The sequence below is a fragment of the Phascolarctos cinereus genome, unplaced genomic scaffold (genome assembly GCF_003287225.1).
Source record: "Phascolarctos cinereus isolate Bilbo 61053 unplaced genomic scaffold, phaCin_HiC Scaffold_5;HRSCAF=322, whole genome shotgun sequence".
Lineage (NCBI taxonomy): Eukaryota > Metazoa > Chordata > Mammalia > Diprotodontia > Phascolarctidae > Phascolarctos > Phascolarctos cinereus.
Genome location: NW_027555958.1, coordinates 320,200,404 through 320,226,361, shown reverse-complemented (window position 1 = coordinate 320,226,361; position 25,958 = coordinate 320,200,404). Strand labels below are relative to the sequence as shown.

General features: G+C 38.5%; 1 protein-coding gene across 3 annotated transcripts in view; it reads left to right on the top strand.

Annotated features, from left to right (window-relative positions):
• ACACA (acetyl-CoA carboxylase alpha) overlaps positions 1-25,958 on the top strand; it is a 253,708-nt gene that overhangs the window by 155,788 nt on the left and 71,962 nt on the right. For all 3 annotated transcript variants that reach the window (XM_020991778.2, XM_078156110.1, XM_020991777.2), the window contains 2 exons: positions 883-1,038; positions 3,105-3,251. In XM_020991778.2, coding sequence (XP_020847437.1) covers positions 883-1,038; positions 3,105-3,251 — 303 coding nt within the window. The remainder of the gene's footprint in view (positions 1-882; positions 1,039-3,104; positions 3,252-25,958) is intronic.

Below are 25,958 nucleotides of genomic sequence, written 5' to 3'. Positions count from 1 at the left end.
TGAATTTTTCTTCTAGTTCAAAAAAACAGTCCTTTTTATTTTGCTTCTTTTTCTTTCTCAAGTCACCTGTACCAACCCTATACTCTTTTCTCAGCATAGAGTCTTGCCTCATTTTACTGAGAAGTATAGAGGCTATTCTTTTGTGATCTCTGTCTTCCCAGCTCTACATCTTAAATTCCCGCAACATAATCCTGTTTTCTTCTTCTTTGCTCCACTCTGACAAAGGGAAGGTCCTTCTTGCCAAAGGTAATCCCTATACTTGTGCCCTTGATCATATCCTCTTTGGTCTCCTCCAGAAGGTTGTCACTTCAGTCTTCTCACTCTCACTAATCTACAGTTTCTCTTGATACTGCCTGCACTGAATTCTTTGTTGCCTACAGCCATGCTCAGATCTACCTTTTCTTTAAAAATCCTTCATTTGACCCTGTTATTCCCTCAAGCTGTTGCCCTATATCTTTCTTCCTTTTCATACCCAGCTTTTCCTTCCATCATTGCCAAACTCCCGAAAAAGCTGCCTCAGCTCTTCCTCTTCTTTGAAAACCCTTCACTCTTCCTTTCCCCCACTTCTTTCTCATCCATCCTTCTGTTTGAACTTTGTAGCTCTTCCTCATCTTCTAATATGGTTTAGTATTTTTCTTTGCATATGTTGTATTCCCTGAGGTAGAATGTAAAATCCTTTACTGTAAGAAATGGTTTAGGTTTGTTTTGTCTTTATATCCCCAGTCTCTCTCATGTTGACTTGAAAATTAATAATAATAATAGTACGGTAACAACAACTAGTACTTAATAGGTGTAATAGCTTCTTGATGAATTTAATTTAGTGGAAATGAAGTGATTTTTACTTGTGTCTCAGTTCTCCATGTTATTTACCTTTTCCTGCAGATCATGTTCCAGGCATATGGAGACAAACAGGGACCACTGCATGGAATGTTGATCAATACTCCCTATGTGACCAAAGACCTGCTACAATCCAAGAGGTTCCAAGCACAAACTTTAGGGACGACATATATTTATGATATTCCAGAAATGTTCCGGCAGGTAAAGGAGGCCCGGGAGGTGCTGGGAGTGGATATTTCAGGAAGTAAGGATTTCCTGAATTTCTGCCTGATACATCTTTGCTTGGAAAAGAAATGTTTTTGAAAAATAAGAGAGAGAGGTCATGATTCTACTCCCATTTGATTCATAGTTTGGGATTTGGTCATTCCCAACATGAATGTGAGATAGCAAAAAGTTTCTTAATAATTTAATATAAGGAATCCTGAGAATGCAAATTCTTCACAGAGTAGAAGTAAATAAGTTAAGGCCACAAACATATTGGTGTTTTACAGTGGCCTGTATCTATATATTTGGATCCAAAGGTTGGGTGCTTGACTAAGACTACATTCAGGTTCTGATATTAACAAAGGGGTATGAAACTTTAGTTCCCAATGTCTTATTTTCAGGGATAACTTGAGCTCCCCAGCTGATGGGGTGGGTTAATAATATTGAAATAATACTGAAACAGAAAAAGTATATGAAAGGCCATGTACACAGTTTAAAGTACAAGTTCTTTTTATGAGAGATGTATCATGGCTGAATAAAAACTAGCTTATAAGAAAACATGACATTTTGAATCTCATACTCTATATGAAAATAAATTCTTTTGATCTGTATAGTGGATCTCCTCCATGCAGCAGATTTTTTTTCCATCAATAGAAGGAAAAAAAGTATATTACAGCAGAAAATGCGGCAGATAAAAAATAAGACAGAAAGAATATTTTATTTGTCCTTTAAAAAAATACGAATTCAGGATTTTCCCAAGCCTCTGAAGCTACTACTATCCAACATTAGTGAATTTGAATTTTAATGAAATATATGACCTTGGTAAATAACCTGTCTGTAATGCTGGTATTATTTACAAATATAATGGAGTCCCTTTATAACACAAGACATTTTTACATAGTATTTGGATATACTGCAAATCAAATTATATCTCTTGAAACATAACAGCTGTCTAAAGTTTAAAAAAAAAAAGCCTGATATAACCTGGTTAGTAGGTGATAAGGAGTGTTAGCCTTCTCCACTGGTACCAATGTTGTTATTCCAGGGTGTTTTCCTACTCATGTCTGTTTTGTGTTAGAGATGATGGAGATGATGTGTTAGTATTTGTGAGACATTCAGGCTTTGAGTATGGCTTTGATGAGTTAGGTAGAAAAACTAATTCCCTCAGAAGTCAGATCCAGCAGTACAAACAATTTTGAATAGGCTTAAATATTTCTCCAGTTTAGTCATGGCCAAAATTACCCATTTTCAGATAGGTGTGGGTCTCCAATGAACCATTTCCACATGCCAGCCCTGTAGCACATATAGGAAAACCCTGGATATAGCTATTGGAAGAAGAATATTCTTTTGGAGTTCCTGCAAGTCATTTTCTTCCTTGCTTCCTGAATCCTTATTAATATAGCAGGGCGCACAATAAGGCAGTGCCACTGTATTCATTACTTATCTTGTATAGTGAAGACCACACCATTTCTTTAATGACTTTTTCCCTTCTGAACCCAATGGACTTTACCAGCTCTTCCCTTGAATTTTCCTGGGATGTAACTAGGCTTGTTGTTTTGTTTCCCCCCGCCCAGGCCTGAAATACTCTCCCTCTTCACCTGCTTCCTAGAATCCCTGGCCTCCTTCAGACCTCAGCCTTTCTTGGCCCTCAGCTCCTATGGCCTTCACCAGAAATTCCCCTGCATTTACTTCATTTTTATCTATACATCTCCCTTGGTAGTATGTATGAAATTCCTCTGTGGCAGGGATTGTTTTGTTTTCGTCTTGGTATACCTACTGCGTTGCATAGTGCGTATCACAAAGTAGGTACTTAATACATGTTTGTTGATGGAATCTTTTTTTCTTTGTTAGTAAATTGGGAAATATTGGGAAGGCTCTTGATTTCCAACAGATTTAAAGTTTCAACTAATTCTTTCCTACTTTCATTAGGATCTGGAGTATTTTATCTGTTTAGGAAACTGGGGTCAAGAAGTGAAAGAATAGTATGATGCAAAATTGACTTAAAAAGTGGCAAAAAATTTGTTTTAGCAGTGAACCTTTTTTTTTAAACCGTTTTCTTTTAGTCTCTGATAAAACTCTGGGAATCTATGTCAGCTCAAGCATTCCTGCCAGCCCCACCACTGCCTTCTGATATGCTGACTTATACTGAGCTGGTGTTGGATGATCAAGGTCAGCTGGTGCACATGAACAGGCTTCCAGGAGGAAATGAGGCAAGTCGCTTATCATTTTACTTCTTTCTTTCCTTCTTTTTTCCCTCCCACTCGCTAGCCATGGCCTCTCTCACTCTCACTTAAAATCGTCTTTGTCAAGTGTCAACCTCACTTGTAGTTGCAAAGCAGTCAGGCTGATAGAGGTAGTTAAAAGTGGAAAGCATTTGCTTTGGTGCTGCCTTCCCCCCTTTTGGTGTTTTCTGTGACTTGTCATTGTTTTTCTTTGATTTTTCCCTCTTCACATCATTTATTTGTTGCCTCAGTGGTCATGGGTGAATGAATTGTCTTCCAGGTGCCTAAAAAGGCACTTTCATAACCAAAGATTTAAACATGAAATAAAGAGCCCAGTTTTCTTTTTCCTAAGTACTAGCCAAGGAAGGATACGTTTGCTAGATTTTTAGCTTTTCCTCCCTATAATCCACTGTTTTCTATTGCTCACTGTTTTGTAATCACACCAAACCCCTGCATTGAGACTGCTTAATTTTTGCCCTACTTTTAAACTTTATATTAATGTTGATAAGAATGAAGACGGTTAAATGTATGAAAAGAATATCCTAAAAGGAGAGGTGGCCTCTTTCGGCTTTATGCTACTGTTCTCAGATAAATACTCAGCTCCTCAGAAAGGACTACCTGTATTAATATCATCTGGGAATATTGTGTTTATAAAAGAATTATGCTGGGTACACTTTTGTTTATAAGGAAAATATGTTGTCTTCCAAATGAGAATGTATCTTAATCAAACACAGGCTGTTTGCTTGTACATCTAAGGTATAGCTTTGCCCTGAGTGTACCTTGAGAATGCAGAGAGTAAATGATTTTGTTTTAGGGTTGGCATAAGCATTCAGCCAGATGTAGAGCATCAGACTCATAGGGGTTCTTCTGATGTGACATTTTGATAAGCAGAAGAAATAGGAGGTTAGGGAAAGGAGAATATGATGAATTCTGATGAGACTAGGTATACACACACTCATTCTCACACACAAAGTGGAAGCAGAAATGTGGCACTGCTGGTAGCATCTGTTTGGTGAGTCCCTGAGAAGGGGAACAAAATCTTTTTTTTTTTTTTTGGTGTTAGACTGAAATTCTGATTCCGAGAACGGGGATTCTTCAGGAATGGAGGCACCCTTGCAAAAATAGGGCTGAGAGGAAAAAATATTTTAACTAATGTAATTAAAACACAAAATGAGATTTTTTTGCCAAGTGAAAACCATCTGCAGTGCTGTGAGAAACCTCTTTCCATGATCTTTTTCTCCTGCTTTTTCTTGCTCTCATTCTATGTTTGAGCGGATGGAAACTGGGGGAATAGTGAAGTCCCAGAGGGACAGAGCTCTGTTCTTGCTGAAATTACAAGCACAGAGCTGCCTGGGCATGAACATGTAGTGTTTACTCTGCCAGTATGAATACAAATAGTCTTATTATACGGGACTCTGTACCCAAAGACCACAAAAAAGAATAAAAAAATTAAAGGTTTTTTTTTAACCCTTTTAAGACCCAACATATCTTCTGTGGAAATGGGATGCACTGAAGAACAGCTGTATGTCGTATCATAGCTGTTGGTTTGGAACTAGACATGGGGGCCTCTGTTTGAGCCCGTTTCTTCGGGGCTATGCTGAAATCTGAGTAGAATATCTTTCAGTGCCTATTTAAAAAAACAAAACAAAACAAACTATTTTAATGAAGTGAGTAAATGAGCTGCTTTTTAGTAAACTTCAGTTTCCTTGTGTACACCTTTTTCTTCTTAATTGCCTGTTACCTTTTCTTATTCTCTTACTCTCTCTCTCTCTCTCTCTCTCTCTCTCTCTCTCTCTCTCTCTCTCTCTCTCTCTCGCTCGCTCGCTCTCGCTCTCGCTCTCGCTCTCGTTCTTTTTTTTTTTTAAAGGCCTGAGTCTTAGCTTGCTGTTTCTCTATGTATCTCAGCTGGGGCAGAGTAAAGACTGATACCCTTTCTCTGTGTAGTTAGTGATGAATGCCCCCAGTGCCTGAGGAAGTCTGTCAGAAGCCTCAGTTAGATTATAAGGTAGGAATGAAGTTTGGGGGGTTTAGTATCCGGCTCTGTTAGCAGTCCCTTCCACATACAATGGGTCATGTCTACTGAGACACCAGCCAATCCAAGGACTGGGTTTCAGTAGTCAGAGCTCTGAGGGACAGCTGGTACTTGGAAGATGATGGGGTGTCATGAGGATATATTTCTTCAAGCTGAGCCCAGTTTTATCAGGACAGACTGCCTTTTGGCTATTTCCATTTAATTTTCCTTTGATCAAGGAGACAAGTTTGTCATGAGTCTAGCATTCCTTGTATTACCTGAAGAATAATGCAGGGTTGAGAGGAATAGAAGGGCTCATGAAGATGAGACTTAGAGCATATCTGCCTTTTCCTAAAGAGAATGGGCATCCGAACAGAGGATTGGAAAATTGTTTTATTAAAAAGGAATAAAAATGGGCCTAAATCAGTCATACTGTTTCCAAAAGGCAAGGATCAGTGTAGATGCAGTGATGCTCCAAATACATTAAATCATCATAATGGGATATTCTCCAGAGATGATAGCCTCTGTCAGCTTGCCATCATGGGTGGTGTCCCTTTACCCTTGAAGGAGTGGAATTTCAGTTTCAGATTCTGGTTGTTAACCTAAGGATACCTAGGATAAGAGTAGAATTGATCACTTTTAACAGTTCTTTGGAATAGCTAGAAGCCACAGAACTTACACTCTTCTATCCAGCCACTGCTTGTCAGTAGAGGCCTGAATGGCTGTGATATAATGTAATTATAATGTCCAGATTGCATTGGGAGTACCATTTCCAGTTCTGGGTGCCACTTTGTAGAGGGGACATAGATTCTCTGGATCACATGTGTACAAGGTAGATCCCAGAAGTCAGACGACTAGAAGCTAGGCCTTGAAAGAATCAGTTGAAAAAATTGGTGCTTTTTAGCCTGGAGAAAAGAAGGCTCAGAGGGAACATGGTAAGTCTTCAGATATTTGAAGGGTTGTCATGTGGAAGAGGAATGACACTTGTTCTTTTTAACCCTGCAGTGTAGAACTAGGACCCATGGGAGGAAATGACAAGGAATCAGACTTTGACTCTACCTATAGAAAAATTTCTTAACAGTTAGAGCCATTGAGAAAGAAATCTCTATCCTTACATTTTCTTTTCTAGAATAATAAATGGAAAAAATGATAATGGGGAAATAGTTGGCAAAATCTAATTTTATTTTATTTTTAGTAACTTGTTTTCCGTTTGAGGGAGGAAGAATATTGGCTTTTAAGAGAAATGTGCCCTGCATTTCAAAACACTTATGTCTGAATTAGGGGCAGTGAGGGTATTTTCCCTGCATGATATTGACCACTGTTCTTGGTGCTAACACACTAGCTGACCCTTCCTAATGACCAAGGTATCATGAAAGGTGTAGGGAGACACATTTTTTTTCACTGTCACATTTGAATGGCATTGTGTCTAGTATGAGTTTAAAGTCACAGTGATAGGGGAACTGTCTACTAAATCCATGAATCATGTTACTTTTAGATAGCTCCAAAGATGAGTTTTTTTCCTTTCGTTTTGTTTTTTCTCCTTAAAGTAGTTTCATGGAAAGATGGAAACAGAGGGGAATATGATTAGAGGCTGAGGGGCACTATATGTAAATAGCCGGCTAGATGAATGTGTGCCATTTAGTCCAAAATCAGAAGAAAGGCTACAGAACAGCAGCTTGACTTGACTGCTTCCCAATTTTGAAGAAGTCATGTTCGTTTTGCTGCCAGTTTGCTAACTTGTTTTGATTGTTCAGTGGAAACTGTAATTGTAGGTGGGAAAAATTTGAGTAACAGCTCACAATCCAGTGCAGCTGCTTATCGCGTGAAATCCTATTATTAAAGGGCTCAGACTAAAAGCAAGCAGAGGGCTGCGCCTGGGACTTGACCGAGAGCAGCTCACTCTTGCATTGTAGGAGCCTGGTGAGAAAGAGCACAGACAGGCCTCTTTGAGACTTTGGTCTTATTCATTCTGAGATATGTTCTCAGCTTTCCATCATCCTCGTACCTCCTAACAACCCTGTGAAATAGGTTAGTAACCTCTCCCAGTGTACAAGTGGGCAAAGTCATCTATAAAATGGAGGAGTGTGAGGGAAAGGGGCATGATTTTCTCAGTAGTTTATGGGAGTGAGCTGGAATTAAAACCTTGGAATCCTTAACTTCAAATTTCTTAGAATTTTAGAACTGGAAGGGAATGTTCTAATCCAACCCTTACATTTTCAGATGAAGAAACTGAGGCCCTAAGAGAAGAAATGACCTGACCAAGATGGCACAATTAGTTAGTGATAGAATTGGGAGAATAACCAGATCTCTACATCCCTAAATATATGTTTTGTGGCTTCCTCAGCTCTTATTGATTTGGATTAACAATGTTTCTCATGTTTCTGTTGTGATGAGAACTAGTTGTAGGTTTTAGAGTTATCTATAATAAATTAGAAAAGAATGTATACATCAGAAAGTACTGTTGTTAATCTATTGTTTTTTAATTCGTCAAGAAAAGAAGTTGTCCAGATTTTGACAAAAATGCATTTTCTCCTTCCAAACTTTTATAGAAAGGGAATATATTTTAGAATGGAATGCAATTTGACAGATCCTCTGTTTTGCTACACTACAACACTGAATTAATGTTGTGGCTCTGGTTTGCCATTTTTCACATGGACACTAGATGTCAGGGTTTTTCCTTTGCAACAATTTTATATTCAGACCTGCTACTCTAATTGCTCCAGTTGGTGAGAGCTCCACATGGTGTCTTTTGCTTTTCTGTGGGAGTGAAAAGCTTTACCCTGTGGGCCCCACAAAATCTGTCCGCATTTTAAACTTCATGCCTAGAGATTTGTGGAAGTTCATATTCTGACTTAATGTCTTAGAAAAACTATTTTTGGGCAAAGGATGAGAATACAAGTGAGTAATACCTGCATAAAATAATTTAATGACCAGACAACTGTAATGATCTTTGGTGTTGGTTTTTTTCTCTCTGCTTCTTAGGCCTATTGGTGAAAAGAGAGAGTTAGGAAGAGAATGTATAGTAATTTAGTTCTGGGATTGCTCACATCCACCAAATGCCTCAAATTTAACAGTTGTACAGTAAGGTTTCTTAGAGGTAATAATTTTCTTTACCACTACTGTGTGTCCTTCTAGCTTGTGTTGGTATGACCATCTGAAATTTTCAACTTGAATGTGACATTTTTAGGAGATGGGAAGAAGAGAAGACTTTAAGCTGTGTAAGCCAAGTGGATTGAAAGAAATTAATTACTGGATCCATTTTCATACTTCTTATTGGGGTTCCTAAATCAAAGCTGTTTCTTTCGTTTAAAAGCATTGCAGCTGTTGGAACAGCTTGTCCCCCAGTTCAATCCATAAGCATATCCCATAGCCCCAAAGGAATTTATTTGTTTAGCTAGTACTATAGTAGAAGTAGAATCAACTTTAACTCCAGTATGAATCTGTGTGTGCACGCACGCGCACGTTTGTGTGTGTGTGTGTGTGTTCGTGATAGAGAGGGAGGGGAAGAAAGGCTGAATGGTATACTATTTTTCAAGAACAAGTATTTTTCCAGCATAAAGTTAAGTACTGTTCATTATAATTTATCAAATAATAATTTCTGTGACTTAAGGTAATTTGTATTTACCTTATTTTATTTGTGCCTTATTCTTTTGGAATATTTACTTTTTGGTGGTTGTGGCTGTGGCAACTTGAGTCACGATTGTCAGCTTTTTAACAGTGCGGGGGGGGGCGCGCACGCGCGGAGAATTAGGTGTATTTGCATTGTTTTAGTGCATCGCGTTTGACCCAGCTCTGATATAAGAGTAGTGGTTATGAGAAGCTGCCTAATCCTGAGAAGGAATTATTGAACTGGGACCCTAAATTCTGTACCTTTTCCAAGCACCAATTTCTTTTTCCATAAAATGGGGAAAATAATACTTGCCATGATCTGTCCCTGAAGATAGTCTATTAATAAATGCTTTGAGATCTTTAGCAGAATGGCTTCCCGTACCACTTATATATGTTATATATAAGCATCTTTCATTCTTATTTACTTGATATTTTATTAAAAACCTCAAAAAACAAATTAGAACCTTCTTATGACTGCCACAAAATTAATTGAGAGTATGTTTCATAGAAAACGATGGAGGCAGTACTATTTAGGATTAGATCTGGAGTCAGAAGACCTGAGTTAGAATTAATAGTAGGCACAGAACTTAAAACTTTCTGGGCTTCTTTGGCTTCCCTATCTGCAAAATGAGTTAAATAGGACACAAAGACCTTAGAATAAAGATTAAATGAAGTCACCAATCTTGGTTGCAGAGGACTAGTAGTAAAACTCATCGTCCTTCACTTGGTAAAGAGGAGATGGTGGCTGCTGGTGTGAGAGTTTGCATCTGTCTCTGTCCTGGTTGGTTTGCTTAGTGCCTTTTTTTTTTTTTGGCTTAGCTATTTTTTTGATGATAAGGGAAGGTATTTTTGGAAATGGAGTAGGTTATTGACAAAGGAATCTAATACAAAACCAAAAAATAATTCATAAAACGCATTTTAAAATAAGGGGCTGAACTTGGTCTCTGAGATTTTTTTCTCTGGCTCATGTTTTGTCATCTGGTATGCTACTGTTACTAGGAGTAAACTTCCTTCTACTCATGATGCCTTGTATCATCTGCTCTGCAGTTTAGAGTCCCAGAAAATTGCCTGGGTACTCAGAAGTTAAGTGAGTTGGCAAGAGGCATACATGTATCTATCATATCCAAGTCAGGATTTGAAGTCAGGTCTGAGTAACTCCAAGACTTCTAACATGTCACGCTACTTATCTAGAACTATCACTATTAATAGCTCACATATATTTAGCTCATTACCTAGATTGTCTCGTTTGATCCTCACAACGCCCCCGTGAATAGAGGTAGTGGAGATGTTATGATTCCTGTTGTACATGTGGGCACTGAAACTTTCAAAGGTTAAATTACTTGCCCAAAGTCAGACAGTAAGTGTCAGAGCCAGTACAGCCTAAGCCTTCTGACTGTAAATACACCATGTTACCTCCCATACTATAATAGTATATGTGCAAAATGTTATGTTAGTTGAGACAGTTTTATTTAGAATTAGCCTATGTTTTTTCTATTTCCATTTTCATTTTGAATGTACAGGTTTGGGTAATAATATCTCCCTTAAACTTAGAGGCATTTGCTGAATTATCAAAACAGTTCAGGCCTTCCTTAGCACTAATTTGATGCCACTTTGGAAAAGAGATCTTCCCAATTATGGAATTATCCCTCTTGGATTTCTAAAATTGTTCCCCTAAATACATTTGCTACTGTTTCTTGCAACACTGTAAAAGGTAGCTCCTGATGTTAGTTATTCCCTCATCAGGGCAGGTAGTAGTTTGACCCATTTTATTGATAGACAGACCAAGGCAGAGGGATTTGATTGACCTTGTGTATTGATGTTTCAGTACAATAAGCAAAGGCTTCAGGATGCCTTTGTGCATCTTTTTAAAATCAAGTCCTTGAAATATCCTTTGGTCCAAAGCATATGCGTTTCTAAATTTCTTATGAATGAAATGTTGCTGTAGAAAGTCCTCAAGGAGCACCTCATATCAGGGAATTATAGAGCTCCAGCTCCAGACCATTATGAAGATAAAGATAGCCACAAATGACACCAGAGCATGAGATTTGCAGAGCACGTGGCTGAAGTTTTCATCTTTCATTTATATAGTTTAATAGGAGATGCCATGAGGAGCTCTACATAGCTGAACTTGGTTAATTCTTGAAGGAGCCAATTAGTGTAGTGCCCCATTTCTTCAGATGACTCCCTATACTTTATTGTGCTTTTAATGAAATGTTGGCACATAGGTATCTTACTTTGCTGTAGGTACACATACTGTCTTCATACATGTGCAGAAATATTGGGGTTGGATATAGTTCTTTTGTTCTAACCACTGTTTCTGATTTTTTAAATAATATTTTAAAAAAACTACCAGTGTGAAAGTTTCCATGCTACAGAGCGATTTTTTTTCTTCTTCCTTTTATTGCCTTTTTGAAGGGTTTAGGTAAGTCTATTCGGCCGTTTTTGAGTTATCCAAGCATGAAAAAAGAGTTTTTCAGCTGTTAAGAAAATTGTTTTGAGCTCTTTTTATGTGATCACACAACACTAGGCAGTGGAACATGATATCCAGCAGATAATACAGTGTGGGAGGACATTGACAGTTTTTCTTACATGGTTTCTCTGAGGAGCACAAATTAAGTCAAACATCGCACTGCTTTATGGTTTAAAAAGACACCTTTAAGAAGGTGTTAGGATAGATCTAGGTAATATGTTTGCAGGATTATATAAAAGCATATTTTGTCATAATGTAATGAAATGCAAATGTCACAAACAGAAGCAGAACTAAAATTGTATAGTAATTATTTTCTTGCTGGTGTCTAATTAAAATCTGACTTAACATTCCATACAGGATGCCAAAGGGGGAAAAAAAAAGGTCAGTTAAATTGGCATATATAGCAATATAAAGCAATTCTTCACAATATCATTGTATGCTTGAAGGAGGCGGCTGATAAAAATGTTAGCAAGGTTAGAAACTACCTAGCTTTTGGCGACTGCAGAAAGACCACAACCAGATTTGCAAACTTTCCACCTTGCAAATAGTCACATAGGCCCTACCTTCTTAGTCCCAGCCTAAGCCGTAATTTGGATGCCAGATCCTGGAGTATTATGAGAATCTTCTTTTAGCTGTCCTCTGAGCAAGAGAGAAAGAAGATGGGGAACAATAAATAGCAAAGAGTTCCCTTTCTGCTTTCCACAACATTGCCTTAATTGTGGCAAGCTTTTTATATCTTATGCCACCCTGAATGAGCAGAATGCTGGTTTGTTCCCCAGATTTCCTCTGGTTTTCCCTTAATTTCCATTTTTCAGTTTGTTGAATAGATTATTTGGCATTGATAATAGCTGCTTTGGGGGGGTGAGCAGTTCCACATTATTGTTCACATCAAAAGACCAATTAATGTTGATGTCAATTTCAGTGTTAATTTTGGGTCATGATTAGTGTTGACATTGTATGTCAGGCTAATGACATTTATGGGCACTATCAAAATGAATGTTAAAATTATCATGTTTTTAGTATCTGTTACAGCAACATTAAGTCAAGATCCTCCTGGGGAAAAAGTACATATAAGGATAGATAGATAATGCCATTCTGTATCGCTGGTGTTACTCAGTGAGAAAATGACATCTCGGTGCAGAATCCTAATCACTGTTTGGAGCATCAGAAATAATGATCACCTCTGATCGGAGGTTGTGAATAATTCATTCAGTTTGATTTTCACGTCCTGTCCAGTGATACTTTTCAAACCAAATGTGTTTCTACAGGAAAATAATGGTCCCACTTCTTATGGAAATACTATGGCACAAATCATTTTATCCACATAAAAACAGTTAAATAAGACTGTTCTCTCCTGCTTCCTTTCTCCTCCTTTTCCCCTCCTCCCACATTTGAGCATGTTTGTTCCAGGGATCACATTATGGCCAGCAGAATGTTTCCTTTCTGAAAACCTCTATTAGATGAAAAGGGAGTGTTGTTTTCTTGATCATGGCTCATGAAATTCTTGACCTTTCTTTCTTTTTACTTTTAGGGAACTATTTTAGGTAGATAAACCTGAATTTGTAAAATCTCATTTTTAGTGTTTCGTTATTTAAGAGAAGTAGAAAACAAATATTCTAAAAGGGTTTTTATAAAGACCTTAATTGACTCAGAGTTCACTTTGGAATCAGTACCTGTAGTTATTGAATATATTGAATGCATCCAGAGCTATTTCTAGGGTGTGTCAAATTTGGCAGAAGCCCTGGAGCTTAGGGTAGGGTTGAATGGTCAGCTGAGGCTATAAAAAAGACTCGAAAACTGTCACAATCTCTGGGTTCTCCTCTTTCCCTCCATCATGAATAAGGCTCAATCCTTTCATAAACACCCTCTAGGTAGCCCTTTTTTGATTTTCTATTTTCAGGCTGACTTTGATACTTTCACTTGGATACAAATGTTGGCCTATTAGTAGAGGAGGTGGAAGATTCATAGAGTTTGATTCCTGAGAGGACTAAATTTTCCAAGGGATGGCCTAGAATTGTTCATTATGACATTCAAAACAGCTTGTACCTTAGTGACATCTTATGTTGACCCATTGGTACTTCCATGTATACTTTAATAGTGGCTGCATAGTTTTGGTTACAAAACATGATATCAGTGGATCTATCAGTCAACCCAAGATATCTCACTATGCCCTAATTTTAGAAAGACAGCTAGAGTATTCTGCAGTAATGACCCAATCCTCAAAACTATTTTTAGAAGAAATATTTTGAACTACAGAATGTTGGGACCTTAAAAAAAAGAAAAATCTCAATGAGGACAGGGGCTGCTCTTTCAACTTGATTTTCCGAGTTTGAAAGAAAGTATTTTGGATTCAGAATTACTTCCTGAAAAAAATTTCATTTTGTCAAGTGATTAATTGAGATTGGTAAAGGATAATTTAAACACACCAAGCAGGACATGACTAAATCAGTATAAACCGAAGGACACCAATGGCTTTTCCCAGTATTGAAAGCCCCTCTTTCAGTGACTGTGCACTGCACTTTGAGTTATCAGGTTACATGTTCCATTACTCTGTGCAGCTGTTGGCATCATGTATTCTTGTCTAGCACTGAGGGAGAAGTAGGAAAGTGGTGAACACCATGGCGCCTCATATGCCTGTCAGTTCACATATTCATTCATGTGACTGAATTAGTAAGTGCTTATTCCCCTTCAGGACGAAGGGCTCTAGATAAAGAGGAGTTATCAGTTTTTAGTGCATGTTTTTAATATATGTGCTACAGCCCTAAATATGTATTTAGTTGGTAGGCACTGTTATTGCCTGTTGTACCAATATTGACTTTAAAAAATATAAATATGTATTTAGCCAACAGACCAGAATAACACTGAAGCATGAAGTTGCTTTTGTTTTTTCAGGTACGCTGATTAATATTTTATAAAATAGCACATACAAGTATTTATACTCTACCTGCATCAATAATAAAGCATTCTTTTTAAAAAGAGTTAGTTCGAACAAACCAGCCCAAGACAGCTAGTTTGAGTAGTTTTTGTCTTTAGAGTAAATAATCATAAGTTAATTCTTAATGGGTATTTTCTCATTCATCTTAGTTTGTGTAAAGCTGATATTTGCCGCTAAATAAAAATGAACATAATAATAAGCAGTAAATAAATAAATAAAATGATAAAAATAAAAGGAAAAAAATTTTTAAAAAAATTAATAACTAGAGTGTCCCATATCTTGAAACTGACCTAAAACTGGAATTTCATGTTTAGAGAGAGAGACTTTGACAGTTTCCTTTTCTTGGTTCTAATAATTTCCTTAGCCAGTCTTTTCTGAAAAGATACTTTATAGTCTTTTGATAGTTTATCATATTTAGCTGAATTTAGTCAAATGTAGTGGCTCTTTGCTGCTCTGCCTTCCCTACTTTTGTGCTAGGGAAAATTTTAAGTATAAATTCACCTTGACAATGGTGATTCTCATTTGTGACCAACTTGATGATTTAAAACTGATAATATTCCTTGACTGTGAGACAGATTGTGACAGTGAAGCCAGCCACTGATTTCAGTAGAAATAAGAGAACCATGGTGAGGGTTGGGGTCTGCTTATCAAGACTGAAAAGAATAGGAACGACTGAAGATGTCACAGGAAAATAGGGCCGAATTTGTCAGTAGAGTAGATGTCCTGAGTAAAGTACTATAGGGACTGATTTGTTTTTAAGTTTCTTTCTTAGAAGGATAATAATAGAGTTACAGATTATGATGTGCTATCATTTTCTCAAATTATGTATTTAGTAACTGTCATGTACCTGATATAGTGCTGTCGGAGCATTGTAGAGGATATAATGAGGTATAAGATGTAAATATGTGAAAAGTTAAGTGGCAGTAAAAGGTTTAATTAACAATTGAAGGTACCAGTAGAAGAAATTATTTAGTACAACCCTTTTATTCTACAGGTCAGGAAACTGAAGCCCAAAGAGATAGAATGGCTTGCTCAGGGTCATGATGAAAAGGTCAGAAGTAGTAGAGCTTAAGAATCAGACCCACTTGTAATGCAGTATAATGTAAAAGACCAGTCAGGCAGTAAATATATAGTAAGAGCCTACAATGTACCAGGAATTATATTAAGCTCTGGGAGTACAAATAAAAGCAAAAGATAGTCTCTTCTCTCAGAGAACTCATAGTCTAGTAGGGGAGGCAACATGAAGATAACTGTGTGCAAACACAAGCTGTAATTAGTTTAAATTGGAAATAATCAAGAAAGGAGAGGCATTTGAATTAAGGAGGTTTGGAAAAGGCTTCCTGTAGAAGGTGGCATTTTAGCTGGGACTTGAAGGGAAGCCAGGAGGAAAAGATAAGGAGAGAGAGCATTCCAGGCATGGGGGAAAGCCAGTGAAAGTGCACAAGACCATTGGGTTTGGAGTCAAAGAAAACTTGATTAGACAGCATTTTGAATCTGTTCTTTCCTGAGCTTGCGTCTTTGGTCCAGCCTTCAAACACCATACTGTATGGCTGTACACAGTTAATTTCAAATGAACGTGGTGTAGCAGTAGAAAGAGCCCTGATTTGTTATCGGGACATTGGTTCAAATCCTAATTCTGCTGCTTGCTACTTGTGTAACCTTAGACAAGAAAATCACCCTCTAGACCTCAGTATCCTTATCTGTAAAGTGAGGTGATTATACTAGGTGATCTCTAAGATTGCTCTTAACTCTAATTCTGTGATCTAATGCATCATTCATGTAGTAATTTCCATAGGAGTTCAGAGATGGGAGAGATTTATAGCATCACATGAGATTCCACAGTAGTTATCTTTTTTCAGTTACCAAATTAATGGAAAGGTTTAGAGAGTACAGGATCCTACTGTGCTTTATTTGTGCATTGACTATTAAACAAACAAAAAAAGGAGATAGTTTGGTGTATTACAAAACACCATCTTTTAGATGCTTCTTCGTGGTCTCTCCCATGCATATGCCAGAATCATGAAGGATTATTTGAGAGGTATAGTTAATAGTGGGGTAGTTAAGTAGCAAAGTGAGTAGAGAGTCAGGCCTAGTCAGGAAGACCTGATTTCAAATGCAGCTTCAGAAACTTACTAGCTGTGTGACGCTGGGCAAGTCACTTGACCCTCTTGGCCTCAGTTTCCTCTTCTGTAAAATGAACTGGAAAAGGAGATGGCAAACCATTTCTGTGTCTCTGCCAAGAAAACCGCAAATGGGGTCACAAAGAGTTGGATATGACTGAACAACAACAACAACAAATAGTAATAGTGATGGTTTTGTTCAATCCTCGAATTATTGATATAAGACAAGGAATAAAACAGGGAGGTGTATGCTCACTAAAAATCTTGGTATACTCATTGACAATGTCCAGATAAGAGTCCAAATGAAAGGAGGGCTTTTCCTCATATATGGTGAGGTTTTCCCACGTTTTCCTAACTGTAGATGACATAGAACCGATAGTATGTTACTGAACCATTTTTCCTTTTCTTTTTTTTAAAGGGTATTTTGGTGATTCCTTTTGTTTTTATATCACATTTCATTTCAGAATATAACCTTTGCTTCTGACATATCTTCCTTTATGTCAAAGATTTTAAGAGAAAAAGAAAAACTTCATCAAAACCAACCAGCATTTTGACTGACAGCAGATACAATATTCCATATCATTTCTTTTGCAGAGCTTCTTAAATCAGATCCATAATTTCTCAAAAGAATTTGGTCCAACTATTAACATAGGAAAAGCAAAATGGATGAAGAATGTCTTTAGCCTAGACCTTGGGATGGCAAATTATAGCCTGTGGGCCATTTTCGCAAACTTGGGCTTTTATAAACCATTCTTAGTTAGCTCACAGGTCATACAAAAAGACAAGTAACAAGTAAGATTTGGCCTATTGGCCATAGTTTGCTGTTCCCTGGTATAGGTTGTAATATTCAGTTGGTTGGATAGCCCATAGAGGTATCATATCAGTAAGTATAGTTTATAGATATACTGCACACGGACAGTGAGCTGGGCCCAGGGTTGAAAAGGAAGAAGAGAATAGATTGGCTTTCCTTTGAGAAATTGTGGACTACACTTTTTTCCTCCCTTTATATTTTCATTGAAATTGTTAAGTTTATTCACTATATGTCTTGGAGTTTGAAGCTTAAAAATTTTTTCCTGGAGGCAATATAGATTCTCTCCATTGGTTGTTATCCATATTCCAAAGCTCTGGGCAGTTTTTGTGGATTATTCACTACATTATAGTGTTTGGGGTTTTTTTTTTTTTGATTTGGCATGTTCTTCAGGGAGGCTTATGATCAAAGCTGTCTCTGTATCTGGTCTTCAACATCACTCTCTTTGGTTTGTATAGAGATCATGTGTACTTTAACAGTATTGCCTTTTGCTCCTCTTTTTCCAAATTTTGCTCTACTTCAGTATTTTTGCATCTGTTCATTTCCTTTTCAGTACTTTAGAGAAACCCTGTATTGTGGATCGGTATTTTTTCTAGCCTGTTAATTGAATTTTAAAATTCTTCATTGAATTGAATTCATTTCATTGAAAATGAAATTTTGGGCAGCTAGGTGGCGCAGTGGATAGAGTGGATAGTCAGGAGGACCAGAGTTCAAATGTGGCCTCAGACCAACACTTGACACTTACTAGCTGTGTGACCCTGGGCAAGTCACTTAACCCCAATTGCCTAAAAAAAAAGAAAAAAAATGATATTTTGATTTACATTGTTTCCTAACGTCTTCTTTTATGGATCTTATTTCTCTTTTGAACCATTCTGGAATTTCTTTTTGTTTCCATACTCTTTTAAGTCCACATATTTCATCAGACGTTGGTGAGATTTTAGCTGGAACTTGAAATAAGACAGAGAACGTAGAAGACAAAGATGAAGAGGGAGAGAATCCTAGCCATGAGGGACAACCAGTGAAAATGCATGGAAGTTTGGAGAGGTAATAAGTAAGCCAGTTATAATCACTGGATTGTAGAGTACTTCTAGGGAGTAAGGTGTAAGTAAGAAGATTCGAAATGTAGGAGGGGGCCTAGTTATAAAGGGCTTTGAATGCTGAAGGATTTTATATTTGGTCCTAGAGGTGATAGGGAGCTGTTGGAGTTTATTGAATATGAGGGTGTGACATGGTCAGACTTGCAATTTAGGAAGGTTACTCTGACAGCTGAATAGCGGATGGGCTGGAGGAAGAGAAACTTGAGGCAGGAAGACCAGCCATCAGACTATTACATCAGTCCTGGTATGGAGTGGTGAGGGCCTGCGCTATTGTGGTGGCAATGTCAGAGGAGAGAAGGGGGTGTATATGAGGGATGTTATAAAGATAAAATTGACAGACTTTCACAACTGGATTAGTTATGGATGATGAGAGTAAGGTGTTCAGGATAACAGCTAGGTTATAAGCCTTATGACTAGGAGGACGATTGTTTTCTCCACTAATAAAAAGGAAGTTAGAAAGAGGGGAGAGTTTGGGAGGAAAGCTAATGACATGTTGAGTTTAAGATGTCTATGAGACATCAATTTGGAGACATGAGATTGGAGGCTAGGTCAGGACTGGATAAATTTGAGAATCATCAGCATATCAAGCAATGATTATTGAGTCAGTGGGAGCTGATGGTACCACCAAGGGATGGTATAGAGGAAGAAGACTAAAGAGCCCTAGGGCACGTCTTGGATGAAGATCCAGCAAAGGAGACTTAGAAGGTGTGGTCAGATAGGTAGGAGGTGAACCAGGATAGAGTATTGTCATGGAAACCCAGAGAGAAGAAAGTATCCAGAAGAGGGTGTCAAAGCCTTCTGTAAGGTTAAGAAGATGATGGTTAACGAAAGGCCTTAGATTTGGCAATTAAGAGATCATTGGTAACTTTGGAGAAATCAGTTTTAATTGAATGATGAGGTTAAAAGCCAGACTTGCCAAGATTTAAAAGACTGAGAGGAGAAGAAGTAGAGGCACTGATTATAATGTCCTCCTCAAGGATTTAGCCACAAAAAAGAGGAGAGAGGTTAATGAACCCAAGCTTCTGTCTGAAGCAAATGCCCATCTTTTTTTACTATTCTTCTGCGTCTGTGAGTTTTGTATTATCGTAATCTCCAAAGAATTAAAGTTTAGGGTCACCCAAAGGGTAATAGAGAGACGCATGATGGGTATGACTCATCTGGAACATATTACCAATGAAGAATTACACATAAGAAGCAGCATAAAGGATACCATCAAAGGAATGTAAAAAAAAATTCTAGAAAATAAAGGGCTCCTCACATAGTGAGAGCGTGAGGGCTAACTGAGCCTGTGGACATTGGTATTCCTGCATTGTCAGTTGAGCAAGAAGAAAGCTCCTGGAATGTTGGATGTACTCCCTGTGGAAGATTTTATGGGATACCATGAACAAATGGGCATGGTGGAATGGGTTGCAAACTGCATTGTTGGAGGAAATACCCACATCTATAAGATCATAGATCCATCTAAGTGTCACTTTAGCCAAGGTCATCCAGGAAAACTTTACTGAAGAGAAAGGATGTGTTTTAACATTTAGGTAGGCAGTGAAGAGGCTTTACATGCAGGGTTAACTTTCAAGGGAGTTAGTTAAACTTTGCTGGTACTCACTCACCAAGATGAGAAAGTTGGGCATGAAGAGAAGGGTAAAGAGAAGATGAGTGGCTCTCTTTGTTGTCTTTAATGTGAGCTGATAATTATAATGTGTTGGACTTGACCAAGAGAGTGAGTGGGACACATTGCAGATTTCAAGCTGCTCTGACCTAAACCCTGAACCCTAGACCCTCTGCACTTAGGGATTTCCCTTGCTTGCCATTCTTCCTTACCTACTTCTCATAGCATACTGTAGTTTGAAGGGGTTTTACAGTGGGCAGCTAGGTGGCCCAGTGGATAGAGTGCTGAGCCTGGAGTCTGATTCATCTTCATGAACTTGTGAGTTCAAATCTGACTTCAGACACTTATTAGCTGTACAACCCTGGGCAGACCACTTAACCTCATTTTCCTCATCTGTAAAATGAGCTAGAGAAAGAAAAGGCGAATTACGCCAGTACCTTTGCCAAGAGAACCCCAAATAGGATCATTAATTTAGACATGACTGAAAAACACCTCAACAGCAACAAACTGTAACGAAGCACTACAGGTGAAATAAAGTGTGTGTATGTGTCTGTGGGGGGGAGATATCGTACACATGGAGAGTTTAACAGCACACACTTACAAAGGTTCTTTTAAATCATCCTGGGCATCAGTATCATCTGGAGGACATTTGTTCTCATCTACTTAGCTCTCTTCTTTCTGAATTTATTTTGCTCTGTCTTGGCCTTGATAATTCAGTTCTAGTTCCACCGCTGTGAATGTTGTTTCAGTCAAAGTCAAGGTCTCAAATGTTGTAGTCTGGCTATTTGTTGATCTGGTTGAATGATCTCTTGGAATTAGGACTCCATTAAGAATAGGAATACCCAGTGTAGTTTTTTGGTTCCCACTTCTGATTTGTACAGCATCTGCCCCTAGGACGTCCTTTATGTCATATGGCAATGGTAGATGCCCTCTTTTGCTCCATGCACCTCAGGAAGGAATCTTGGAAAGTAGTGGATGAGCCACAGTGGAGCAAAGTGCAGAGGGAGGAGTAAGGAAGCTACTGTGTAGTATCACTAAACCCATTAGAAAGGGAGGGGGAGGGGAAAGAAGGAAAATAAGGTGTTTTAATTTAAATTTAACTTAACTTAGTTTTAATTAAAAGATCCCTTATGACTCTCGTGATCTAGGCAGGAAAGTTTGGATTTGAAGGAAACAAAACAGAGCTAGCAGTTTAGGGTTTGTTTTATGTTTTGGGAGAAGTGATAAAAGGGACTTTAAGGTTTCTTTCTAGATTGTTCATCCCATTTCCACAGTATGGAAGAAGAGTTTTGGGGCGGATAACTGTATTTGGAAATAAAGGTTACGTGTTTGGCTTGTGCTGTGTCCCAGAATCTGAATGTAATATACATGTTACAGGAGGGTGATCAATCCAGACAATAACCTGATATAGGAATGGTGTCTTCCATTTTGGGTTTGTATTACTGTTGCAATGTGTAGTGAAAATTCAAGAATCATTGGAGTTGGTAGAGGCCAAGCTCTATAACAGCCAAGAGATTAAAAAAGAAGTTATAAATAGCAAACCATTTCTCTCTCTCTCTCTCCCCCTCCCTCCTTTCCTTCCTCTCTGCCTCTCTCTTTCAGAGGTAGGGAAGCTCATAAGAGGGCAAATGAACTATTGCCCCTGATATAGATAATGCATTATTAGCCCTTTATGGAGGATTGGACAGAGTGGGGGACATTTTATAATCATCCTGATATTTGGAATTGCTTTGCACTATTCTTTAAGTGATACCTCTCTCCCTCTTTTCTCTGTCTTTAATGAACAGATACCATAATACCTTATTTCAGAAGATGATTGGATTTTTTCTCTGTATTATATGCATTTTGATTTGTATTTGGCCAAAGGTATCATATATTAAATAGCTCATATTTATCTGAGGTTTTTTTTTATCTGTTTCTTAATGTTGAGAATCACAAATAGCTGTGTGGAAGGCTTCAACCAGCCTGATTACAGTGGATGTGCAATTGGGTTGAGGAATGTGTACTCAGAGCTTATGATAACTGGCCCGGCTGAGTCTGGGTGATGCATGTGGCTTTCCAGGGATGCTGCTATTTACATCTGTTAATGGCACTTCTTGATGGCCAGCTCCCCAATGAGGTGATATGCAGCAGCCTGGAGACGAGAAACCAAGGCTGCAGATGTTGCTGGGCTCCATTAGGCAGGACCAGGAGAGCTCATCTGGTAGGCTTTGTATTTTTTTTTTTAAGAGAGAGGAGAGAAGGGGGAAAAGAATGAAAAGCATTACTTATCCAGGTGTGGGGGAAACAGACAGGCAGGCATGAAAAACTGCACTTACAACTGGGGTTCGAGTGAAAAGAAAAAGAAATGGAACCAGAGAATAGAAAAGGGGGGAAAAAAAGCATTTGCCCTTGTATAAGAGGGAATTAAAGCAGAAGATGACTGGAGTGGTCGAATGTAGGGTGGGCAGAGGGGAGGGAGAAATGCCACCCATGCCCCTTATAAGCCAACATTATTTATCTGTGTGACTGAACAGATATTGCTGAAGAGAGAGCAGAGACTTGCATAAACAAACCACACTGCAGCAAAGATTATTCCTCCCCCTTTGGTTTTATGGTGCTGCAGAAGAGCAACAATACAGAGAATCTCTTTGGGTACATGACATGGTAAAAAGCCTTTCAGAAAGAGTATAGGAGATGGATTTTAGTGTATATCTGGAGTAGCCAAGCTTAGTAGAGAGAATGGTTACATTGTTCTCATGAGAAGCACCTTCAGACAACAAAGGTGGTAGGTGGTCCTGGAAAGTTTGGGGGTAATTTTCTCTGAGAGGTGAGTGGCTTCTCTGTTCTACTCTCATCATCTTCAGCCCTGGAATCCATTCCTGTAAGGGATCTCTTAAAAGCTGCAGAACGTGATGTGTCCTGTGGAGCCATGCGTTTGTTTAGCTGTCAGTTGTGTGATAAAAATGTACCCTCTAACATACTATGCTTTGCTTTTCCCACCTTTTTAAAGCAGCCCCAGTAGTAGGAGCTATGACAATACAAAGTGTGAAATCTCTAACACAATAAACCTGTACAACATAGTCTAGTGAGTACAAGTATGTCATCTGCAACCCCTTCATTCCTTAGGGGGTATGACAGCTATGTATAGCAAGTCTTGGAGGCCCTGTTTAGATATGATTCATGCCTTTGGAAGATTAACTCTAAATAAACAAGAAATCAGAAATTATTTGAAGGGACTTCAGAGGCCATCTTGACCAATCCATACTTAAACAAGAATTCTCCCTCACAGCATGTCTGATAAGTTTATTATTCAGTCAGTCAACAAGCATTAATACCTACCATGTCAAGCAGTGCTGGGTGGTAGGGACACAAATACAAAGAATATTATAATCTCTGCTCACAAGGAACTTAAAGTCTGACAATGAAGATAGCAATTACATATTTAAATCTATACAGAAGAAATATAAGGAAAAGAAATACAAGTAAATACAAAGTAATTAAATATAGGGTAGTTGGCATGAGAGGGACCTAGCAGTAGGAGGGGAGAAGGGAATGAGAAAAAGCTTCATGCAAAAGGTCAGTTAATAAACATTTATTAAATACCTGCTATGTGCCAGACACTGTACTAAGTATTGGGAATAAAAACATGAAAAAAAAAAAAGACAGGCCTTTCCCTCAAGGAGTTTACAATCTAATGATAGGAGATAAAACACAAAAAGAAATGGTTGGGAGATGAGAAGGTACCCATTGAGGGGCCTTGATAGAGGTTAGTCCAAGGAATCTAAGCTGGTGGGAAATGAAGAGATTACTGGCCTGGGAATCCTATTTAAGTGTAGGCTCTAATCAGAGGAACTGAGGATATTGAGGGTATTATTGAGGAATGAGTACCAAAACTGATGCAGTTTTGCAGCATGACGATAATGAGGCCATGATGGAGTCCCATCCAAAGAATGCTGGTTGGTGGGAAATGAATGTTGTGATTCAGCTCAGTCTTTAAGGAAGAGATGTATTCTAAGAGGCAGAGATGAGGAGAATGTTAGAGACATGAGATGCAAAGGCATAGAGACAGGGCCTGTCAAGTGTGAGGAACAGAGAGATGGTCAGTTTGGCTGCATCACAGAGTACAAGAGGGAAAATAACATCCCATGAGGTTAGAAAAATAGGTTGGGGCCAAGAGTTTGAAAAAGTAAACTGAAGAGTTACAATTTTGTTCTAGAAGCAGGGGGGAGCCATTGGCATTTCTTGAGTATGGAAGTGATATGATCAGGTGTACTGCACTTAAGGACAATTACCTTGGCAGCAGTGGGTAAGATGGACCGATGTGATATAACACTTGAAGCAGAGAAACCAACCAGGAGACTGTTGTAGTAATCTAGGTGAGAAGTATTGAGAGTCTGAACTGAAGCAGATTAAGTGATATTGTAGTGGTAGAAAAGTGAAGATTTGGCCTCTGGTTGGATATGTGGGGTGACAGATTGAGGAATTGAGAATAAGACTGAGGTTTTGCAGATCTGGAAAACTGGAAGGGTGAAGATCCATTCAAAAGACAGGAAAGTTTGGAAGATGAATGTGGGTTTGGGCGAAAAGAGGAGTTCTACTGTTTTGGACATGCTGACTTTGAGATGTCCCTGGGACTTCCATTTTGAAATGTCCAGTACGCATTTGGTGATGGGGCCTGAATCTTAGTGGAGAGACTAGTACTGAAAGCAAAGATCTGTGAGTCATCTGCATAGAAATACTAATTTAACCCATGAGCGTTGATGAGGTGACTTGTAGAGAGAGAACAGGGCCTAGGACAGAGCCTCAGGGGACAAACATTGGTGGAGAGGTGATGTTATCCAGCTTTGCTTGAAGACCTCTAATAAGAGAGAACCTACTGCCTCCTAAAGCAGCCCGTTCTACTGAAAAAAAAAACTTTATTAACATATTTTGTTTTTAAATTATGTACATTTATTAGGTAGCCTTTCTATAGCACTTTAAGGTTTTCAGAGTTCTTTAAATATGTTTTCCCATTGGATTCTCAAAAAAATCCTGTGAGAGGTGCTGTTTTTATTCCTGACTTACAGAGGAGAAAACCTAGGCTTAGAGGTTAAGTGATTTCCAAGGGTCCAGTTAAGCAACTGAGGCAAGATTTGAACTTAGTTCTTCCTCTCTTCAAATCTAGTTCTCTATTCATTACACTACCTAGATGCCCAGTTATTCCTTCTTCCTCCTCTCCCTTCCAGAGAGCCATTCCTTATAATCAATCAATCAGTAAGCATTTAATAAGTACCTGTCATGTGCCAGGCACTTTTCTAAGCCTTGGGGATATGAAAGAGAGGCAAAAGACAGTCCCTGCCCTCAAGGAATTTTCAATCTAATGGGAAAGACAACATACAAACAAATTCAAAGCAAGCCACATACAGGATGAATAGGAAATAATTAACATGGTAGGCATTAAGAGGGGTTGGAAAGGCTTCCAGTGAAAGATGAGATTTTAGTTGAGACTTAAGGGAAGCCCGAGAGGTCAGTAGCCTCAGTGGAGGAGAGAGAGTGTTCCAGGCATGGGGAATAGCCAAGGAAAATACCTGGATCTGAGAGGAGTATTTTGTGTAACAGCCAGGAGGCCAGTGTTACTGGATTGAAGAGAACGTTATCAGTATGGCATAAGAAGACTAGAAAGTTAGGAGGAGGCTAATTTATGGAGGACTTTGCATGCCAAACAGAACATTTTGTATTTGCTTCTGAAGGCAATATGAAACCAGTGGAGTTTTTTGAGACAGAAGTGATATGATGTGACCTGTGCTTTATGGAAATCATTTTGGTGGCTAAATGGAGGATGGATTGGAGTGGGAAGAGATTTGAAGCAGGCCAACTCACCAGTAGACTATTGAAGTAATCCAGGCATGAGGTAATGAGGGCCTGTAGTGTCTGTCAGAGTCAGAGTGAGAAGGGGGTGTGTTTGAGAGATGTTGCAAAGATGAAATCAACAGGCCTTGGTAACCATTTGGATGGGGGGGGAAGGTGGTAAAGAGTAAGGAATTGAGAACGACATTGAGGTTTCGAAGTCTGAGGGAC